Source organism: Salvia hispanica, chromosome 4 (genome assembly GCF_029641045.1).
Source record: "Salvia hispanica isolate PSC_SH4W2 chromosome 4, Shi_PSC_v1, whole genome shotgun sequence".
Taxonomy (NCBI): domain Eukaryota; kingdom Viridiplantae; phylum Streptophyta; class Magnoliopsida; order Lamiales; family Lamiaceae; genus Salvia; species Salvia hispanica.
In genome coordinates, this window is record NC_142695.1 from 54,053,412 (window position 1) to 54,076,900 (window position 23,489).

Genomic DNA, 23,489 nt, shown 5'->3' on the forward strand with positions numbered 1-23,489 from the left:
TCGAAGATTTAGTTAATAAATGAGATAAATAATTTAATTTTATGTGAATAAATAAACATGAGTTCATTTTATTGACCATTCATTAATGAAAATTCTTTCTTTAATAAATGTATAGAAATAATGATGCATGATATGTTGGCAACCTAATTCCACAGTGAATCAGTGTAGTCACAGTTTATTTTGTCCAATGAAATTCGGCTTTTTCATTATATTTTATTTTTTGAGGTGTACTTATAACCTTCATATTGCCATTCCAATTTAAATCTATTTCCTCTTAAAACTTATAACGCGTTTTTCCTATCCCAAAATTGTGGAATGATGGAAATGTTAGGCTAGATGTTCTCCTCTTTTTAACAGATGACACTATTGATGTATGCCCATTTTTGGTAGTATTTCACATGTGGTGTGACTTACCTCATTCTCAGCATTTGGCCCTTGTTAAATGCATCCTTCGTCCCATAAAATTTTTTAAAATGATTTATTTTTTGTGTTGAATGGATGAGAAAATATAATTTTTATATTAATGTGAGAGATTTTTTTCAAAAATGGAAATATAATATTTTTATAGAATAAAATCAAAAGAAACTAGACATTTTTTTATGGGATGAGTTAGCAATTAATCACAGCTCTCGGTAAAGATATAATAAAATTGTTGTTTGTTCAACAAATATGTTAACCACAAGGCACTTATGTCACTTAACTTGAAGGGTGTATTAAAGTTAAGGAACGAAAACCAAAACTTCATTTTTCTGGTTCCTTCAATGTTGGGCCACATTTTTTGGGTTAGGCTTATAGCCCACTAACCCACTAAATAACATGTGTACATAGCTTAATCAAGCAATTCAATACAATAATGAACAAATCTTCATAGAGCAATTCAATACAAACCAAATTCAAAATTTTACAATAGTGAACAAAGCTTCATCGAGCAATTCAATACAAGCCAAATTCAACCCACACATAATTATAAAATACTTCACACTTTCAACATTTGAATTATTGCACACCATCATAGTCAATTCAAACACAACATCATTCAAATATAATATCATATTCAACAACGATATTGAAGCTCGAAGGAGGAGAAATGTAACCTGCAACACAAGAAAAATAAAATTAAACGATACTACATTATAATGAGTTGAGCTTTATTAACACTTTAGCAAGGAATGTACCCTTTAGAGAAAGGTAAGATGCTGTTTTCATTGAGCACCAAAAGTGGTAGTAAGAATCAGTTATTCTCCAAAGGATCAATGCTCAACCTGTAAATTTAGCAATAATACAAAAGATTTCTCTTGTTATAAATACAAATAAATGAAAATAAAAACATAATGACAGGATTAGACTTTATGATTTTATTTTGCCAAGTAATTTTCAAGAGCTTATAAGCCTCAATTGAACCAATACCTTGTAACTGTGGGCACATAGGCAACAAAAATAGTAAAGATGTGTTTGGTTTGATGAGTAGTGCCTAATTTAAAAGGATCAAAGAATTATAAGAATTTGTAATTATTAATGATATCAAGAATGAAAATAAGAGCAAATACAACTACTAATTTGCAACTGCCAAGCGAATTTTTATTCTCGTTGCCACAAAAATTCAAATTCTACTATTTCAATGGAACATAAATAAAAGTTAGCTCAGATAATAGATTTTATTAAGAGTTTTGAAATATCTAATATCTAAAATTTCAATCCATCTTATTAAACAATGGATTAACTTGTACTAGTAAAAGCCTTCTTGAGAGTTCTGTTAGCTTTAATTATAAGACCAATTAAACAAGAATAAATCTAATACTAATAATAAAAAACGATTCTTTTTGTAATCAACCATCACCTGTAATGTTAGAGTAGAATCCTTATATAATTTACATCTTGGGAACATATTTGCCTCAGTAATTAGTAGAAGGAGATAAAGATGTGTTTTGGTTAAAAAAAGTATATATGAATAGGAAGCAAACACTACTTACAATTTGTCACATGAACTTAATTTTCTGTTTACTATCCAAAAACTTTACAATATATATAGGGTGTGTTCCAACTCTTTGATGTAAAATGATGGAATCATGGAACATTTATATTTTCAGTATTTATTTTGAGAAGTTTTATAGATAGATAATTATCCCCAGACATAATGGAAAATTTTCCTGGGCAGCTCATTTTCCCTTTTTCATTTTAATCCACAAAGGGACCACTAAAATATTATACACATATAGAAATCAATATTTTCTTATTACTCATTTTCTTACTATAAATTTGCAATTAAATGAAACTCGCCAAAACTAACGAATAAAAATGTGAGAAATGAGATACCTGGGTGAAGACTAGTATTTGAAACGAATTGTGGGGACATGGCGGACTTTGTGGAAATCCTGTCCTGCTGGTGATACCCTTTCGCTCAATTCCGGCATTTTCTTAATTACGAGAGTCTGAAGGGTAGAAATGCCACTCAATCCCTCTGGAACCATCTTCAGACAAGAACAGTCTGTGACTGTTAATTTAGAGAGAAGGGGCATGGCTCCTGCCTCCACTCTCCACACCTTCAACTTTGGTAAACCTAATAATAACAGCTTCTTGAGGCAACGAAAACTGTTTGCTGGGCATGTCATCTTCTCCCCAACAAATGATTCTTGATGCATTCGCAATATTATCAAGCAAGGAAGCTTTCCTAGTATCCCCATCGGATCATCCTCAATCTCACAACTATTCAGTACCAAACACTTAAGTTTCGAGCTCGACAAATCACTCTCGCACTTTGCTAGCGCCTTCGCTGATTTAGATACAATAGTCAAATCATAAAGATTGGGACATGTCAAAGCCTTCTCCAGCATTCGCTCACTTGTTAAGTCGCAACTTCCTTGAATGATTACTTGACAATCTTGTATCTTGTTCAAGTTCATAATGTCATTCATGATAGCTGACAAGCTTTCATTATCGTATATTTTTGCTGTAAAATATCGGAGATTCTTCATTCTGTCCATACATTTAAGTTCATGGCATCTACTATCAAGCCATTGTAGAGTCTCCAACTCATATACTCCCTCATCCAATCTTAGTCGATAATTTCTAATATTTTCATCTCCATAGATAGGAAGAATCAAGTGTTTTAATCGCAACATCTCCTTAAAAACATTTGGAACTTCAACATTCTTTGAAAAGTTCAAATCAAGGGTATCCATATATACCAAATTCTTCATGGAAGAGGGTAGCTTATCAAGTTCACATCTTTGTAAACGCAAACGTCTAAGGTGAACAAGTTTAGTGATTCCTCTCGGTAACTTTCCTCCTGCAAATTTGAATCTAAACAAAAATAGATCTCTCAGCAATTTGAATTTCTGAAAATCAACTATACTTTGTCGGGGGAACTCATCAACAAACGATCCTGTGAGATTGAATAATTGAACAGTCCTTATATGCTCGCTACTATCTTCTCCACAAGCAACTATATTCTCATGCTCGACTTCATTTCTGAAATGTATTGCCAGATGTTGTATCTTCATATGCGACGAAGCTTCCCGTAGTAAGGTACTAAGTTTCCCACCTTTATACTCCAAACTCAGCACACCAAAATGCTCCCTTTTTCCCAATTTCAAACATAGTTCTCTTACTACGTCATGAAGTTTGCATGTAGCATACTTTTTAGTTCTATCTACAACATCATAACCAAGTTTCATTTCAACTTGAACAATGGACCTGGAGGCTAACTCACTTAAGTACAGCTCAGCGATATCCATTAAAGTGTCATCCTTGTCTCCAATATTCTCATATGAAATCATGCCTTGTGCTATCCACATGCTATATAGATAGAAGCATATATGGTTGCATCCTCACCCAATATACCCAAATAGAGAAAGCAAGGCTTCAAATAATAGGGTAAACTTTCATAGCTTAAATTCAGCACTCCATCAATCCGCTCTTCAACTCCATATATGGCTGCTTTGATGTGCTCATTTACTGATTTCCACTCAACAATCGATTTTTTCTCTCTCAAGACCCCACCGAGTAAAGAAATTGCCAATGGCAAATAACCACATTTTTGTACCATTTCTTTCCCAATAATTTCAAATCTTTCTTCCAATGCAAAGTCTGCATATTAAAGTAATAATAAATAAATGATGATCGATTGAATAGTACAATTCTAAGATAGTAGCCTTACAAGTTTTTTAAATCTAAGTTACAAATTGCTCGAGACCTAAAAGTTCATTCAAAATATATGGCAAAATAAGCTTATACTACTCTATAATAAATTAAGCTTCAGTGCTTATGAGCACTTCAGAAATAATTTTATCAACTCAATTTATTTTTTAACAAATTATAAGCAATGGTAAAATTACAAAAATAGTTCTAGTGTGCTGTGTGTTCGAATATTTACTTTTGATTTCATTTCTTTATAATTTTATCTCTATTATGACTCTAATTAGTACTCCATGTCCCATTAGAAATGCAACATTTTCCTTTTTGGGTTGTCCCACTAAAAATGAAACGTTTCCTAAAATGGAAACATCACTCTCTCTACTTTTCCCTCTCTCTTACTTTACTCTTTCTTCATTAACTCACAAAACAACACTTGCATAAAATCTTGTACCGGAAACCAAATATTTCATATTTATTGGGACGGAGGGAGTATTTCGCTAGCTTATAAGCTCAATTATTGAGATATTTTTTATAATTTCAAATCTATTGATAATAGGGATATTGACCCATCTATTATGACTCTAATTAGTATTTCGCTAGCTTATAAGCTCAATTATTGAGATTTTTTTTATAATTTCAAATCTATTGATAATAGGGATATTGACCCCTAATATCATGGATCTTTCAAAAAGTTGATTTTTCCACGAACATTTAATTCGTCAAATAATATCACGAACTTTACCCGAGTTTGTTAATTTCCACTGACGAAAAAATTACGGCAAATAATAACATGATACGGATTTTTTTCATAATTGCTTGAGAACAACTTCGATAGCTTCAAGTTCTTCAATCTTTAAGGATAGTTTTTCTTGAAAACTCCCTCCAAAATTATTCTTCAATCCATTAATATAGCCGTGAATTTTTTCGCCATTGGGAAACAACAAACTCGGGTAAAGTTTGTGATATTATTTGTCAAATTAAAATTTCGTGGGAAAAAACCCAACCTTTTGAAAATTTCATGATATTAGGGGCCAATATCGCTACTGGATCGATCGGTTTGTCTGAGCCTCTTTGTTTAATTCGGTCAGATTCACACATTTAAAACCATGGACTAATGAGTTGCCATCAGTGAGAATCAAGGATCCTAAAATGGAAGGGGCGAAATAAAATTTATCAAAAGCTAACGAAGGAGGGAGGAGCGACGTCAGGAGCTATAAGAGACTATGGAAAATTTACATCCGGGGTCCATGGTAGCTGGTGTGGAGGGGCGGTCGCCCCCTCCTGCCCCCTAGGATCTCCCATTGGCGGCCATGAGTAGGAAAATAAGCTCGTTCGACCATGAACCACAAGATGACCAACCATTTTTAAAATTTTTAAACATTTAAAAATAGTAATTTGTGCCTCGTAAGATTTCAGTCATCCGTTTATCATGAAGAATGTATATCAGAGCTTAACCACTACACCACAAACATAAACATATTAGAACATTAAAAACTTGAAATAATCTTATTAAAAATAATATTTTTATCTAAACTAAATAATAATTTGTATTTGATTATATATTCATATAAAATACTACTCCCTCCATTCCAAGGAAGATAACATCTTTCTTGGGTGACACAAGATTTTATACAACTTTATTTTATATGTTAAGTGGAGATAATACAACAACGAAGGAATAATTAAAGTAGAGATAAAGATGTTTCAAATTTTAGTAATGAGTCATTTTGATTAGGATAACCAAAAAGAAAAATGAGTCATCTTCGGTGGGACGAAGGGAGTAATTTTGAGACATAATGTCTCTATGCCATAATACCTTTATGTTTTTATTTTTATTTTTATCATAAGTATAATTTATATTTTGAGGGGGGTGTTCTTCGAGCTTATACAGAGGTCGAGGAAGAAGCTGGGGTTGAGGGGAGGGGGGGGGGGGGAGCGGATGAAGCGGAGGATTTCGATGACGCCACCGAATAGGCGGTGGCAGTGTTTTTTTTAATTTTTATAAAATTTTCGTTGTATAATTTTCCCCTATCTATAATACAACGAAGATTTGGATTACATTTTTTTATGTTTTACGTGTTTTTCTAATTATTATTGTCTGATAATTTTTAATCGAATTTAACAAAAATAAACAAATAAATAATAAATATTGTGATTTGTGGCCGTGGAATAGGGCTAGACAATTGTTTTTTAAGCTGTGGACAACTTTTGTGGTTGTGAAAACCGGAAGAGATCAATTATTACATTATATATTATAGTATTTCCTAATGCATTATTGTAAAGTGGACTCATAATAATCATAGGCCTTTTCGTAATAATCTTTTTGGAAATGCTAATTAACTAATACAATTACGTTTCTCGTGAAGAGTTAACACAATTATTTAAATTAAAAATAATAAAGAGAGGAAATACTAGAGAGAGTAATATAAAACTGACCTGGAATGTTTCCATGCTGAAATGCTTTGTTTTTGAGTAGTTCCAAAGCAGCATTCATATGTAAGAGCCCATGTTTCACTGCCAATCCAATCTCTGCAACCTTTTGTTCCCGTGTTGTCACCAATATTTTGGTCTGCAAATTTTGGACAACGAATGGATGCTTCAACTCCTCCCAATGAGAAAGCTCCCAAAGATCATCCAAAACAATGAGACATCGCTTCTCTCTTTGTATCTCACATAGTCTCTCTATCAACTCTGAGTCGCTCGGACTTGGAATCTCCACCCTTATTCGTGGCTCATCGCTCAGACTTGAAACACTCCTTTTCTTCTCTAGCTGCCTCAGAACATCCTCCCAAACTGATCGACTCTCACATTGCTGAGTAATGCAAACCCACGCCGAGAGGTCAAAGTCGGTCGTCTCGTTGTAGAGCTTCTTTGCAATTGCGGTCTTGCCTGAGCCTCCCATTCCCCACACTGATATAATTCGATGCTCTGTATCTTTCCCTAGGTGATGAACAAGCAGCTTCACCTCATCCTCCATGCCTAGAAAGCAATCTCCCATCTCCAAATAGGGGAAAGTCTTCCTTGACATATTGTTTCCAGTCGAGCTTTCCCCCTCTCCTTTCGGATTGATGAGTATGCTCCGTGTTATGCCTTTTTCCTGCATATCCTTATTTATTCTCTCCAGGTTTGATGTAATTTGTGAAATCTCGGACCCTAATTGGTGGAGTGAGTAGCAATCTGTCAAAATGCAGGAATATTTGCGGACGAACTGCTTGAGGCCTCTTCTCCTTGAAGAAACTTGATAAGCTGCATGTCTTTCAATGGCGGATTCGGATCTGTAGACGAGATCTCTGATCTCGGAGATCCAATTGGAGATGGTACTGCTTTCATGACGTCTTTTGTCAGCGTCTTGGAGGAAACACTTCATCTCCTTGAGCTGCGACTGGAGCTCTTTCACTTGATTGCCCACACCAGCTAAAAACCTTCCCTCTTCCAAGAGCAAATCACGGATAGTTTCGAGAGCAATTGACACCACTGCTTCTGCCATTGCAACAATTCCAAGCTTTGATTGTTTAGTCAACGGCACTCAGATGTGAAAAAAGGAATGAAAGAAGCATGTTAAGAGAAGACTGTTTAAACATACTAGTACTAGCTTGCATTGGTTAGTTGAAACTACTGAAACTGAAAGAGACATGATTTCCAGCTACCATTGCCACAGATTAAACATACAAAATTAATTAGCATGTCATTATTGGCTTGCTCAATTTGTCTACTAGTGCACATTTTTTATTATCCATTTGTTAGCGGGTCATTAGTGGCTTGCTTAACTTGTCAACTATAGTACACATTTTCTTACTATTATCCATTTGTTAGCAGGTAATTAGTGGCTTGCTTAACTTGTCAACTAGTACACATTTTCTTATTATGCATATGTTAGTAGGTAATTAGTCGCTTGCTTAACTTGTCAACTAGTACACATTTTCTTATTATCCATTTGTTAGTAGGTAATTAGTGGCTGGCTTAACTTGTCAACTAGTACATATTTTCTTATTATCCATTTTTTAGCAGGTAATTGGTGGCTTGTTTAACTTGTCAACTAATACACATTTTCTTATTATCTACTCCCTCCGTCTCATTAAATATACAACATTTGCTTTTCGGCACATGATTTTATATAGTGTTGTTTTGTGAGTTAATGAAGAGAGAGTAAAGTAAGAGAGAAGAAAAAGTAGACAGAGTATTGTTTCTATTTTTAGAAACGTTTCATTTTTTATGGGACAGATAAAAAAGGAAAACGTTTCATTTCTAATGGGACAGAGGGAGTATTTGTTAACAGGTCATTAGTGGCTTGCTTAAGTTGTCAACTATTAGACACATGTTCTTTTCCATTTTGTTTTTTATTTCAATACTCGCCAACAACTTTTCTTTTCTTTTTTCTAGAGTTGGAAAATATGTCTACAATTAGAATCATACGGCTGTATATGAATCACAAGTAATTTCAGGCTGTTATATTATATGAATCTTGCATCACATAGCAAGTCTAAGCCACACACCCTGTTAAGGGCCTTTTCCCTTAACGGCGATCGGTGGCTGTTGCTCGGCGATCTAAACGGCCCGGCGCCCTAGCACAGGGTCGGTGGAAGACGTAGCTTCGAGTTGTGCGCAGGTTCTTTCCGTCGGACAACGCAATAACTAGAGTTTGTAGAGAATTCAACAATATGTTGGGCAGATAATATTTTCATTGATTGATTGAATGAATTTGATGACAATTGCCCTATTTATAGACTAAGGAAAATAAAATACCTAACTTATTGAATAAGAAACAAAGATATAGAAAAGATATGGTGAAATAAAAGATAACTAAATAATTGAGATTTCCTAAGATATGAGATCGTATAACTCCCCCACGGTTGAAATCCACGTTGTCCTCAAGGTGGAAAACACGAAGCAACGACGATAGTTGAAAGCAAAATCTTTGGTGAGGCGTCTCCTCCTGGATCAAACACACACCGAACAGCTGAGCGTCTCCCTCCATCACCTCCATAAAAAATCAACAAAGACAGACTGATGTGGTTGTCCAAATTCAATGCTAAAATGGAAAGCTCTGCCACACGCCCCTGAATGATCAAACACGGCTTGTTATTTCGCTGAGGGATCAACCTTGCACCGGCGTCGAGCGATGGTAAACGAGGATTCATGCTTGTAATATCAATGACATTCAAATCCCCGTTAAATTTCAGAGTAGTATTGAAGACAACATGGTTTGCAGGCATGTGTAGCTCAATCAATGCGAAAGGTCCTTGTGGCAAACAAGCACTTGCTTACTTCTTCATGTGGCAGCTCCTTCTTGCTATCACGTGGATTCGGTTTTGCCATTTGCGTAGTAAGAAATTCACCCTTTTGATTGCTGAAACTGACACATATATCAGGATCGAATGCGCGCGCAGTGATCATTTTGATCATCCTAAATATATCAATATCTTCATCATCTTTACTCCCAACTAAACCTTTCGATTCTATTCCATTCTCTTTCAATTTGTCTTCAACAATGCCCTCTTCCACCCCAACATCAAGAAGGCAAGGCACAACTTTTAACAAACCATATTCATCAGCATTGTGAAGATTTTTTTGCCACTCCTTCTTCCTTGAACTCGGGACAACTTGTGAATGACCATTGGAGGCCAACAATGGAACTGTCACGGACGGCGGGTGCAAGGGCGGGGAAGGTCTTGGAGCGGAGTAGGGCAGCAGCTCCAAGGGCGGTGCTGGGGCTGGCGATCTGATCGCGGCAATGGCGGCGACGACTGGTAGGGTTGGTGGATCTGGTATACAGCAGGGGTTGCCATTAGAGGTGGTTCCCCACACGAAGGCTGGCACGCTTGGGGTTGATCGGATTTGGTGCGGTGTCGTGGTGAATCCGCTGACTCATTGGGCACTAAACCGAGAGGCCCAAAAGAAGCCTCATTATTTCTCGATGGAGTATATGTCCTCTTTCGGAGCGGCGCGGAAACATTTGGTTGATCAGGATCGGGCTCGGGCTGCGGCGACGATCGGAATTTGCTAAACCGACGATTTGTGGCACCGACCCAAGTTTCCATCCTATCAAATGCTTCCAATAAGAGGTCTATTTTGCGTTAATCGGGTCCTCCGCTTTGGTGGCTGAACGAGGGTGATATTGAGGCTGCCACGAACGATATCGTGCATAGGATTCTCGCGGCTGCAGGTCTGAATCCGGGTCCATATATGGGTCAATATACGGTGGTGGACCGCAGCGATCAATGCGTTGTACGGGTTGATCATAATCCGAACATCCTCGCGATGCACAGCGAGGCGGTGGTTCCCAACAAGAGGGCTGCCGCGATGGTGGTGGGTCGTAGGGTTAGAAACTCGGCAGTGGTCGGATTCCGGGAGGATCCCAACAGATGGGGTGGCGGTTTTGGACCGATCCCATGTGGTGAGGCGGTGCTCGCCGGTGACTTGTCGGCGTGCGATGGTTATGTATTGCGCTGTAATTGTGTGGCGGCTGATCATAGGGTGGAAAACCTGTGGATTGCGGCTGTCCGGAGGTTCCCAGCTGGTTGAACGCTGTGGTTGGACCGACTGGTAGGGACAAAACGGCTGCGCAGGCTGAGGAAGGCCGTATTGACGACGATGATAGTTGACGTAGTCGTACGACATGGTGGTGGTCTGACTTCGACGCGGCGCGCGGGAATCCTTCCCGTTGGGGTTGCAGAAGTAGAGTTGTCCGGCGGCTAGAGCTCGGCGGACAGGCGGGACTCGACAACCCAAGCAGTCGTTGTGCGTGGAATGTTTACCGTCGGGCAGCGGTGTAGCTTCGGTTCGAGATGGTGGGAGGGTGAGATCACGATGAAAGCACCAGTTGGTAAGGGCCTTTTCCCTTAATGGCGATCGGCGGCTGTTGCTTGGCGATCTAAACGGCCCAGCGCCCTAGCACAGGGTCGGCGGAAGACGTAGCTTCGAGTTGTGCACTGGTTCTTCCCGTCGGGCAACGCGATAACTAGATTTTGTAGAAAATTCAACAATATGTTGGGTAGATAATATTTTCATTGATTAATTGAATGAATTTGATGACAATTAAATAGACTAAGGAAAATAAAATACCTAACTTATTGATAAGAAACAAAGATATAGAAATAAAAGATATGATGAAATAAAAGATAACTAAATTATTGAGATTTACTAAGATATGGGATCGTATCACACCCATATAGTAGACTATACAAAATCCTCAAACTAACATCTAAAGATCACAAGTAGCAATACAAACGAGAACCCATGAAGCAAATTATAAACTAAACCAAAGTCATTAAAATCGAATGTGACTCTATCAACTAGCCATGAGGATTCAGTTGCATGAGATGGAGACATGTCATATATATTTGATCATGCAAGCTTGATTTAAGGGGATTGAGACGGCACCACAAGTCCTCGTATATCAAAATATCTCCTCTTGAAAGAGTTTACTGATGCAATATTGTCTAGTTGCAGGCAACACAAACCCATTCATATCATGTGAACAAAAAAAGAACATTGCAGCAATGCAGGCAACACAAACCCACTCAGCAAGAATTTGAGTTTCCAACATATTACTACTCCCTCCGTCCCGATTAATTGTCACTCTTTGACCGGACACGAGTTTTAAGAAATATAAAAAAAGTTGGTTGAAAAAGTTAATGGAATGTGTGATCCACTTTTTTATATTGGTTTTATAATAAAATGTGAGTGAAGTGAGTTAGTGGAATGTGAGACCTACTTACCATTTATTGTAAAAAATGAAGTGTGACAATTATTGAGGGACGGACGTTAAAAAGTGACAATTAATTGGGGACGGAGGGAGTATTATTTAGTCTTATTTTCATGATTATTAGAAATTGATTTGATTTGATTTTATATTTGATAATAACTAATCATAAAATAAGTACTTCATCGGTTCCACTATAAGCGAGTCGTAATAGTCTTTGAAAGTAAATGAAAAGGCTAAATTTTGGGATAATAATACTGAAATAAGTGTATCCAATTCAACATAATCGAATCACGCACATTAAGGTGGATATACACTTTATATGAGCAAACATAGTGAAATTGTTATTTGTTTGACGGATAACAACCAAAGCACTTATGCCACATGAAGGGAGCATTGGAACAGAGGAAAGAAAATCAAAAGAATTAAGGACCAAGATAAGTCATTCTAGGTATAAATTCAATCAAATAATCTATTATCCTATAAAGGATAATGACTGATGGAACACCATGTGAAATTTATGAACATATACTATGTGACCATGAATTGAAGTTGTTGTACGACAAGGTGTTCCTTCGAGTGCGATGCTTGTGGCAACTTAGACAGGGGGAGTTTCTACTACACATGCACCACGGATGATTATCAGTATTGAATCCAAAAAAAATTATATGCTTCTCACATTACCAAGAGAAAAGCAAAAGACAAAGACATAGAGATTAAAAAAAGAAAAGAAAAAGGATATTCTATTGTGGAACGTAACCCACAATGCACACTGATCAACGCACGAACTCAACCGTGGCCCAATTTTGTAGTTGGCCTTATATGTAGTATTGGAAAAGCAAAAGGGAAAAGGAAAGGAAAAGGAAAAGGAAAAGGAGATTGTTTTGAGTGAATAATTGGTTACTTCAAAAAAGTATTTGGGTATTTAAATGTCTGTCCAGACAAGCACACACATAGAGTGACATATTTGAGAGGGACAAAATATAGGTGATACGGAGCTGACCTCGACAATGTGCAGGGAGATACAAGAGAATGAGGAGGAACGGGAGAAGGAGAGCGAGGAGTCGGAACTGGAGGAAAACGCACCAGTTTTCGCGACGGAAGAGGAAGAGCCGAGGCCGCCCAAAGCTCAAGCGATCAATGACCGACCTCGGCGACAACACAAGCCGCCGGTGAGATATGGCGATTTCGTGTCACGGTAAAGAGGCGCGCAAGAGCTTCGTTATTTTACTTTCTTTTTACTTTCACGTTTTGGACTATTTTAATTAAATATTAGAGTCGAGCCCAATAAGCATTTTTCCTGGTTTTCTTGGTGATTCTTTCCCGGATCGCAAAAGAGGGTCGAATCATCTAGGGTCCTTAGAATATAAAAGCGGAGCTTTGTTATGATTTGATTAATCAATGAAATAACCTTAATTTTCCTATCTTTGTTTTTCGTCTCTTTCATATTGTCGCAACCCTAGTTACCGGATTTGATCTCGGGGAGAGCCCGTGACGTCCACAAAACCAACCTCGTCGTCGACATCTCATCGTCGCCGACACTCGTTAAGGGGAGAATACCCTTAACAAATTGGCGCTTTCATTGTTGTACTCATGACAAATTCTCAGACGGGCGTGGGAAGAACGGATCCGATGTGTTCCCTTCCGGTGGTAACCGCGCCGGTAGTGTCCCAACTAATGGATTCGCAGTCCTTGGATCAAGCAAAGACCATGTTAGAGCATCTAGTAGCAAGTATGGCTCGTTTTGAGGCACGTATGGATGCCTTTGACCGTCGGCCGTCATCATCACGCTACCCTCATCGGCCGAATCCAGACCCGCCGTACAACATCCCTTCCACCAGATCCATGGAAGCATCGTTGCCAATCACTCCCTCGTTCTCGGCCGTGAGCGTTGCCATTCCATCTCTACCTCTCTCGGCCAGCGCCGCCCCGTTTTTAGGATTTCATGAGGGTTTTTGCCCTAACCCTAATGGGCCACCAGGGTTTTCGAGGGCTCAACCACCACAGCCTTCCAACCGCTGGCAGTCGTCGTGGGATCTTCCGCCGCGTCAACCTCAGACGTGGGATTCATGGGGGGAACCGTCCGCCTCAGGAATTACCGTTCCAGACGACCGGATCGGCGTGGGACTTGCCTTCTGCACGGCAGCTTGGAGGTGCAACTGCCTCTGACAAAACTAAAGGGCTGACCATGAAGCCACCACGCTTTGACGGCTCGAATGCGGTAAGTTGGATCTCTAGGGTGCAATTTATTTTGATCATTTCATGCTTCCGGAGGAACATCGCTTACATTATTCTGTTATGTTATTTGATCCTCCAGTGGCGGATTGGATCTTCAATTATCGGGAGAGTAACCCGGTGGTAAAGTGGTATGAGTTTCAGGAAGATGTCCGGCGCCATTTCGATCCCAAATGCTTCGTGGATTATTTTGGAGTGATCGCGAAACTGAGTCAGACTAGATCGTTGGAGAATTATAACACCGAATTTGAGGGAATGCTGAATCGGGTACGCGTGGTTCTGGAATCACGACTGGTTACACTATATATGGAAGGATTGCAGCAACCGGTTCGTAACCAGGTGAAGTTTCTGTATCCCCAATCGGTGGCAGCAGCAATTGCCTTGGCAGTTGAGTTTGATGCAGTCATAGAGCACCCACCCCTCGGTTGCACCACCATCTTAGCGACGACCGTGGCAGCCTCGTGAACCACGACAGCAGCAATCGTCGCCACACTCAGAAGAGCTGCCAAACTTAAGCCAGCGGCCAGGTCGCCCGAATCAACCACCAACAAAGGGGTTGGACTTCACCGGGTTGCCAGTTATTCGGCTGGGTTTAGGGTATTTTATGTAAATCAAATAGTTGACTATGTTACTCTAATATTTCGTGCATTTTTAATTAAACCATTTGTACATGTCAAATAATAATTCAAATTTGACTATCTTTTGTTAATTGATTTTTGTACGTATGGAATGGGGTTGTTGGTTTATTAATTCATTTGTAAAAAGCCTAATTTATGTTATATGTTTTCTTGGCAGGAAGTGCTAAATATTGCATGAATAATGATTAAAAAAAGCACCCAATTGTGGAAGGAATCGCATGTTATAAGGAAAGAAAATAATATTTTAATTGGTGTTAATATCTATTCCCAAAAGAGAAGAAAAAGGAGGCGAGACTTTAGGGAAAATTGACGACTAATTATAAGAAACTTGGGGTAGAAGAAAAGAAAGATATAAAAAGGAGGGATTGAGAGGAGCGCCGCAGGAGAGATGACCTAAGGAGAAAAGTAGACGGTGATATTGAAAAAATTGAGAAGAAAATTGGAGTGATTACTTGGAGAAGTCAAGAAATCAGGAGGAGGAATCATCAAGTCAAGCATCATCCTCTCCAAATTCACTCCATGGTTTCTAGGGTTTCATCTCCATTTATCATTATTCTTAGTTTAATTATGTTAGGCTAGGAATCTTATGTTACTCCAAACAAGCAGTATGACATTTTGATTTCGTGATTTATTCTATGCTCGTTTCTATCTCATGTTTGTTATTACTACTTATTTGATTGAATGAATTTATTACTCTAGGTGCATCTTTAGTGATAATTCTATAGTCTTGATTTAATGCCTCTTTAGCTTGAATTGAGATGGATTGTGGTAGTAATGAATTATCAATTGGAATTGTTTAGATGACAACTAGATAATGGATTTTGATCTTAATTGCAACTGTACTTTGAATCTCTCGCTTCCGTAGGGTTCTTAGGATTTTTGAAATTGGTTTAAAGAGTAAGTGTTTAACTATTCTTTGACTAGTTGATGTTTAGCATGTTTAGTGGTTGCATGTTGATTTATTTTAAATTGTCCCGAACGTATGAGATAGATTTGAATCCATAGGATAAATCTGTGTCTTGTCGGCAAATGTTTGGAGTAACAATTGTCTCACTTGTGTTAATTTGAATTCATCTTTATTTTCATTGTTTTGAGAAAGCAAATCTTCAAACAAAAACCTTTATCTTTAAAGTTTTTATTTTATTTTATTTGGAGTTAAACAAGCTTACCTTCCCTGCGGATCGACACCTTAAATTACTATACACGAAGCTGTATTCTTGCAGTTAAGTGGTAATATTAGGGATAATTTTGTGAACCTGAGTGCGAATCTATTTTGACTTAAAAGACCTAAACTTACACATCAGTGGGGAACATCGTTGGTATGTTCATTTGCTAGCGTCGCGACAGCTTTACAGATACAAGATGAACAGTTTACAGTTACCTTGCATATTCTTCCTGTTCACGGTCCGGATGTAGTTTTGGGACTGTCGTGGCTTCGCTCTTTGCAACGGGTGACGAATGATTATGTGAAGGGCACTATCGAGTTTGTAAGGGATGGTCTGCCGGTGTGCTTGAAAGTAGATCCCCCGGTACCGCATGAGGTGTCCTTGCGAGTGGCAGCGTCCCTGCTGTTACAGTGGCGAGGCGCAGGTATTTGAGCTGCTGCAATTACCAGTACAGCCGTGGCGTCGATCGAAGTGTTTCCCAAAGATCTGCTGGAAGCAAAATTGGGGGTATTGGAGAAAAACCGTGCAGTGTTCCAGCTTCCCACAGGCATGCCCCCGGAACGCACGTTCGATCACATGATTCATTTGCTTCCCAATTCAAAGCCGGTTAATGCCAAACCTTACAGATACTCGTACTTTCAGAAGACAGAAATAGAACGTCATGTGAAGGAGATGTTGAACACAAGAATCATCAGACGGAGCGATAGTCCGTTTTGGTTCCCGGTTTTATTAATCAGAAAGAAGGATGATTCATTACGATTTTGTATCGATTACAGAGCACTCAATACTGCCACGGTACCGAACCATTTTCCAATAGCCACAACGGATGAATTGTTCGATGAGCTTGGGGTAGCTCGGATCTTCACAAAGTTGCACCTTCGCGCGGGGTACCACCAGATCCGCATACATTCAGAGGACGTGTTTAAAACAGCATTTCGCACACATGACGGACACTTCGAGTTTTTGGTCATGCCATTCGGATTGACGAACACTCCCTACATTCCAGCCGCAATGAATGGCATATTTCGGCCCCTTCTGCGACAATCAGCCATTGTCTTCTTTGCTGACATCCTCATCTACAGCCCGACTTTGGAGGACCATACCACTAACTTACATGAGGTGTTTTCTATCCTTGCTTCGCATAGCTTCTTTGTAAAATTGTCCGAGTGCACCTTCTGCACCTATTCTGTTGATTGTTTAGGCCACTTGTTTGAGGGCGGACAGTTGGGGGTGGACCCGAGCAAGATAGAAGCAATGGTGGCATGGCCTACCCCATCGACGATCAAACAATTGGGGGGATTTCTGTGCTTGACAGGATATTACAAAAGATTTATCGCTGGATACGCGTCCATTGCAACACCCCTGACCGAATTACTTAAGAAAGAGGCATTTGTGTGATCGCCAAGAGCATAACAGAGTTTTGTGGAGTTAAAATCAGCAATGACGTCAGCACCGATATTGCGTTTACCGGATTTCTCAAAGACTTTTTATTTGGAAACCGATGCGTCAGATTTTAAAGTATGAGCGGTTTTGCTACATCCTCTGGCATTCTTCAGTAAAAAGCTCGGTCCTAGGCGGAGGCGGTGCAGAAATGAAGACAATATATGTTGGGACGGGAGTTTGTAATCAGAAGTGATCAGAAAAGCCTAAAAGGGTTGCTGCAACAAATTATTCAAATGCCAGATCAACAGTTATTTGTGCGTAAACTGATGGGATATAAGTTTCGCATCGAGTATAAGACGGGTGCGTCGAACAAAGCTACGGATGCCTTGTCTCGCCGCGATATGGAGGTTCAAGATGCAGCAGCTGCAACGTCGATGCTTGCGTTGGTGAGTCACCCAATACCGGGCTCGTCTATTTCGGCCGTCGCATCGTTGTTGCCACGACTTCAGCGGTTAAGGAAGCTCTCATTCATGAACACCATAGTACTCCGCTGGTCGGTCATCCTGGGGTGGATCGCACATTTCGCCGATTGGCCGATTCGTTCTTTTGGAAGAATATGTGGGCTGACGTCAAATGGTTTGTCGAGGCTTGCTCTGAGTGTCAAACAACTAAGTATTCGACCCAAAAGCCTGCAGGGCTTCTGCAGCCTTTGCCTGTGCCATCTCAAGTCTGGGAAGACGTATCAATGGACATCATCACGAGTTTGCCTCAGTCTCGGGGTTATACAACAATCTTGGTTGCGGTGGATCGTCTTTCAAAATATGCACACTTTGCTCCTCTCCCGTCGAGATTTGATGTGTGGAGAGTGGCGAATCTCTTTATTGACACTGTGGTCAAACACCACGGGTTCCCGAAGACGTTGGTGTCCGACCGCGATCCTCTTTTCCTGAATGAAGTATGGGAGCATATGTTGAACCTCAGTGGGACGAAGCAACACTTTACCACAGCGTACCATCCAAAATCTGATGGCCAGACGAAGGTCCGAAATAGGTGGTTAGAACAATACTTAAGGGCGTTTGTGGCTGACAAACCATCGAAATTGGCTAATTTCCTACCGTGGGGAATTAACATTGAATTACTTTTATCACAAGGGCTTAAGGACTTCCCTGTTTCATGCTCTATATGGTCGGGAGCCGTCCGCGCTAATAGCAGCGCCTCCGTCCGCAGCTACACCGCCAGATGTGGCAAAATACATCAGGTAGAGGGGCGAATTAATTGTCGCACTTCGGAAGAATCTGGAAACCGAATGCATGCAGCAGCGAATCGCCATAGATGACATCTGGAGTTCGCGGTGGGCGACCGGGTGTTACTGAAATTACAGCAATACCGCCAGCACTCGGTGGCACGACAGATTTCGGCAAAATTAGCGCGACGTTTCTATGGTTCTTTTGAAATTCTGGTAAGGATTGGCCAAGTGGATTATCGTTTGAAGTTGCCGGAGGGTAGTAGGATCCACAATGTGTTCCATGTGAGCCTCTTGAGCCCATTTGTTGATGGGGTCGGATAGGGAAACGACAGAATTTCCGGTGATATTTGCAAGGGTACATCCAATTGCTCGTCCGACGCGATTATTGGATAGGTGAGTGGTGTGGTATGATGGTGCTTCGTGAGAAGAAGGGAAATTGCAGTGGAGCGATGATAGGGGTACAACGCAAACGTGGGAGCCAATGTCTCTCATTGAGAAACATTTTCCCGAACAAGGAGCATTCTAAGAAGGGGGGAGTTGATACGGAGCTGACCTCGACAATGTGCAAAGATATACAAGAGAATGAGGAGCAACGAGAGAAGGAGAACGAGGAGTCAGAACTGGAGGAAAACGCACCAAAGCTCAGGCGATCAATGACCGACCTTGGCGACAGCACAAGCCGCCTATGAGATATGGCGATTTCGCGCGCAAGAGCAGCACTTCGTTATTTTATGTTATTTTGCTGATTAGTATTTTGGATATTTTTACTTTCACGTTTTGGACTATTTTAATTAAATATTATAGTCGAGCCCAATAAGCTCTTTTCCTCTTTTCCGGGTTTTCTTGGTGATTCTTTCCCGGATCACAAAAAGAGAGTCGAATCATCTAGGGTCCTTAGAATATAAAAGGGGAGTTGTGTTATGATTTGATTAATCAATGAAATAACCTAATTTTCCTATCTTTGTTTTTCATCTCTTTCATATTTCCGCAACCCTAGTTACCGGATTTGATCTCGGGGAGAGCCCGTCACGTCCACAAAACCTCGTCATCGACATCTCGTCGTCGCCGACACTCGTTAAGGGGAGAATACCCTTAGCAGTAGAGAAGGAAAGCAAATAGAGAAGGAGGAGGAAATGGAGATGGTCGATCATTGGAGCCACGAGTAAACATAATATTTGGTCCATTGCCTATAGATGCAGCTTCCGTGGAACGATTAGTGTAACAACTTATAACGACGACAGTGGTGATGGTGAAGATGATGATGATGAGCAAATGCCCAGCATCATAAGTCATCCAAGTCATCCCAACCATGAGTTGAAGTTGTTGAAGAGAAGGTCCTCCTTCGATTGCAATGCCTGCAGATCCACACGCAGAGGAAGTTCCTACATGTGCACCACAGATGCTTGTGGGTGTCGGGCCACCAGAGATGAGCTTCCTTGCCTCAAATTCTCAAAAGGGAAGACCATCATCACTCTCTTTCTCTATGTTATCGTGTCCCACCAGAATATATGAAATATGGCTACAAATGTGATTTATGCATCAAATATCTTCCACCCCACTGGTGGATATATCATTGTGAAGCCTGCGGATATATTCTCCACATCAATTTTGTCTTCAACCGGTCTGACCTATGTGGGTTTGTGATGCACCTGAGATGCGTACAAGGGTTTACTAGCATTACAGATGCAAATGATGAGCAAAGGTGCAACATCATATATCATCCAAGTCATCCAGACCATGGACTGAAGTTGTTAAGGAGAAAGTGTTCCTTCAAGTGCGATGCTTGCGGCACCACACTCAAAGGGAGTTCCCACACATGCACTGCAGATGATTGTCAATATTGAATCCATGAGAGTTGTGCTTCCTTGCCTCTAAGCTTCAAAAAGGAAGAGCACCATCACTCTCTATCTCTATCCTTTCACGTCCCATATGAATATCTCATTTTTAACTTCAAATATGGTGTGTGCACAACTTTTTGCCACCCAACTATTGGATATATCATTTTTGAATTTGCAGATATATTGTCCACGTCAAATGCGCCTTCAACAAGCCACCTCGCCTCACTGAGTATGTGCTACTACTACACTTTATATTTCTGCAACATTCATTCTTAGATTATCCTTCATTTTCTTCTTATGTCCAACAAAAATATTGGGAAAGACATGATCCGCTTTCCATTGAATGAGGTGGCGGAGGAACTAATTACACCGTTTGTTATGAGACATGTCGGAAGAGGAACATTGATACCACCCATCATCATCCCTGCTGCTGCTGATGCGTTGGTGAATGTGAAATATAACTTCTTTCATCACCATCATCAGCTCACTTTAGTCTCATCCTCACCTCAAAACCTAGAAGAAGAACAAGACAGAAGAGAATTATGGAATAAGATCAGAACTAATATGTGACGGTTGCATCACTCCTATATCTTCATCATCAACTAGTAGTAAATGCTACTACTATATGAGTTGCAGTGAATGTAAATACAATCTTCACGTGTCCTGCTTTCAATTGCCACCTCGCGTCCCGTCTCTTCCACTCCACCACCACCAAGATGATGATGGTCACCACCTAATCCTCAAATCTTGTGACAAACTTCAACCTTGAAACTACCAATATTGTAGTGTCTGTAAGTATAATATGAATGGGTTGTTTTACATTTGTGAAAAGTGCGACTTTCAAGTAGATATCCAGTGTGCTTGTATGCCGGATACCATACACCACGCAGCTCACCCGCTACAACTCCTCAAGCATGTGACTAAGCCGAGTCTACGCAGAGATATCAATTCATGGCGCTTGTCATGTGCTGCTGGCTGTGTCATTGGTAATGGCATACCTTTAAATGATTATTACAAGTGCTCCAGCAACACATGTGATTTCATTGTGCACGTTAGATGCGCTGTGCTGCCTGCGTCAATCAGCAGCCGTAGATGGGACAAGCACCACCAGTTGTTGTTGGCGCACGATGCTACTGTAAACCGTCCTGGCTATTTCTCCTGTGATCAATGTGAAACACAAATGAATCCCAGGAGTTGGATGTTTCGCTGCCACACCTGCGATCTCTCCTTCCATCCACGATGCTTTCAAACTACATCAGGCGAGTATAGAAACACCAAGTTGGGGGCAGGAATATGTGAATCCCGCAACCCAACCACACTGTCTCACCTTTCAACTTCTTACCACAAAACGCCGTTGCAACATTTGTGGTTGGGATAGGCATGAAATGCTAGGTTTTACTGTGCATCATGCAACTTCTTCATTTGTTACTACTTCTGCGGTGAAGACATGATCGCAAAGGGGGACTTGAAGGCCATCGATTGAGAGAAATTATGTGTTTCAGATCATTCATTTAGTACTATGTCTAGAATGATGATGCATATATATGTTGTTTACCTCTTTTACATGTTCTAATATTCTCGTTTCCTTTTCGTCGATGATTGAGTCACACAAAAAAATGAACTCCCAGTTGACCTCTGAACTCAAACATTAACCACTCTTTAGTTAATATATACACATGCTAAAGTTGTACATTATTAATTACTAGTGTTAACCCACGCGACACTAAATTCTATTAATTTGATATTATGAATAAATTAAATAAAATGAAAATAACATTATTACATAAAATAAAGAAAGAAAAATATATTATAGTGACAATATGTTAAAAAAATGATAAATAGCTATAATAAGTGTTCAATTAAATCAATATGAAGATATTTGTTAATTAAAACACTTATTAGGTCTCTACAAGAAATAAATATATTGTTATTAATAACATACATATAAAATACTATCAATATTAAATCAATTTGAAATATTAAAAATGCAACAAAAAAATATTACGAGAGCAATGATATCGCCTTAAAAGATAAAATGATGAACTACAAAACAAAACAAAACGCATATACAAACATTAGAATAATAAAACAATAATTCGTACTATGAAAAAACTTATTTGTAAACAACCTTAAAGGTAGGAGTACAATAATAAGAATAGCTAAATTAATAAAAAGAAATAGTAAAGCACAAATCTCAATCTACAATAACTCTGCCTCAACCTTATTTTCCTCCTTTATCTCCAAATTGATGATTTATACATTTGTAAGTAAACAATGTGAATTTTTATGTTCTTTTTCTTTGTTTCATTTTTCCATTTCGTTGGCTTTGGGTGTTTTTCTTTGCATGAAAAAATATGGAAGTGACAAAGTTAACGACGAATATGCAAAGTTGCAGCTTCAAAATATTATAGATAGTTAGTTAGCTTATGTGATTTCTTACAAAAAAAAAGAATTTCTATAAGCTAAGAAAAAAAAAATATTTAAATAAAACTAACAAAAGTAAAACAAATTGATATTAAAAACGCTTAAAATGAACTAACACCAACGAAATAGAGAATGCTCAAAATAGGATTAAAAATTGTTATTTTCCTTTCACCATCTCTCACACGATTCTCTCCCCGCAACCTCCGACTCGGATCTTTAGCTCTTCGCCTTTCACTCTTTCTTATAGGATTATATCTTCACCACCTACGTCTCCGGCTCCATTATTGTTGCGGGAGAACCCATGTTGCAGGCCGGGTGTTGAATACTTTGAGAAAAGCGGTATGAAATTTACTGTTGTATGAAAATAGATACTTCCACGATGAAATAAACATGTGGAGTATTTATAAAGAAATATTAGAGTTACCAATACATTTTAAAACCTTTCAATTGTCACTATACATTAAATGCATTTATATAGCTAATCAATAATAATTAATTGATAAGTTAAGTAAAAACGTTTTGAGAAATTAATGGTATAATCATATTAATTATATGCTCTTAATTGATTATTAATTAATTTAAATTAATTTGACAGTTTTATAAAACGTAGAGACGGACTATAGTATAGACCTATTCACTAATTAATTAATTTTTTTGTAATTGTGAGTAAATAACTGAAATTGGTTTTTAAAAAATAGATTTCTTTATATTTTTTTGCTTTAT

The 23,489-nt window shown here is 39.1% G+C and overlaps 1 protein-coding gene and 1 pseudogene across 2 annotated transcripts; one reads left to right on the forward strand and one right to left on the reverse strand.

The window, feature by feature from the left end:
• Positions 1-825: 825 nt before the first annotated feature.
• On the reverse strand, positions 826-7,906 carry LOC125193693 (putative disease resistance protein At1g50180; annotated as a pseudogene). Its single transcript, XR_016128845.1, has 4 exons — positions 6,571-7,906; positions 2,314-4,086; positions 1,176-1,262; positions 826-1,094 (listed from the first exon to the last, which is right to left on the reverse strand). The product of XR_016128845.1 is annotated as a putative disease resistance protein At1g50180 (transcript).
• Positions 7,907-21,144: 13,238 nt separating this feature from the next.
• Positions 21,145-21,720, forward strand: LOC148929437 (uncharacterized). The gene has a single exon (XM_089056850.1). It carries the CDS (start codon positions 21,145-21,147, stop codon positions 21,718-21,720), a length of 576 nt encoding a protein of 191 aa, XP_088912976.1.
• Positions 21,721-23,489: the final 1,769 nt, after the last annotated feature.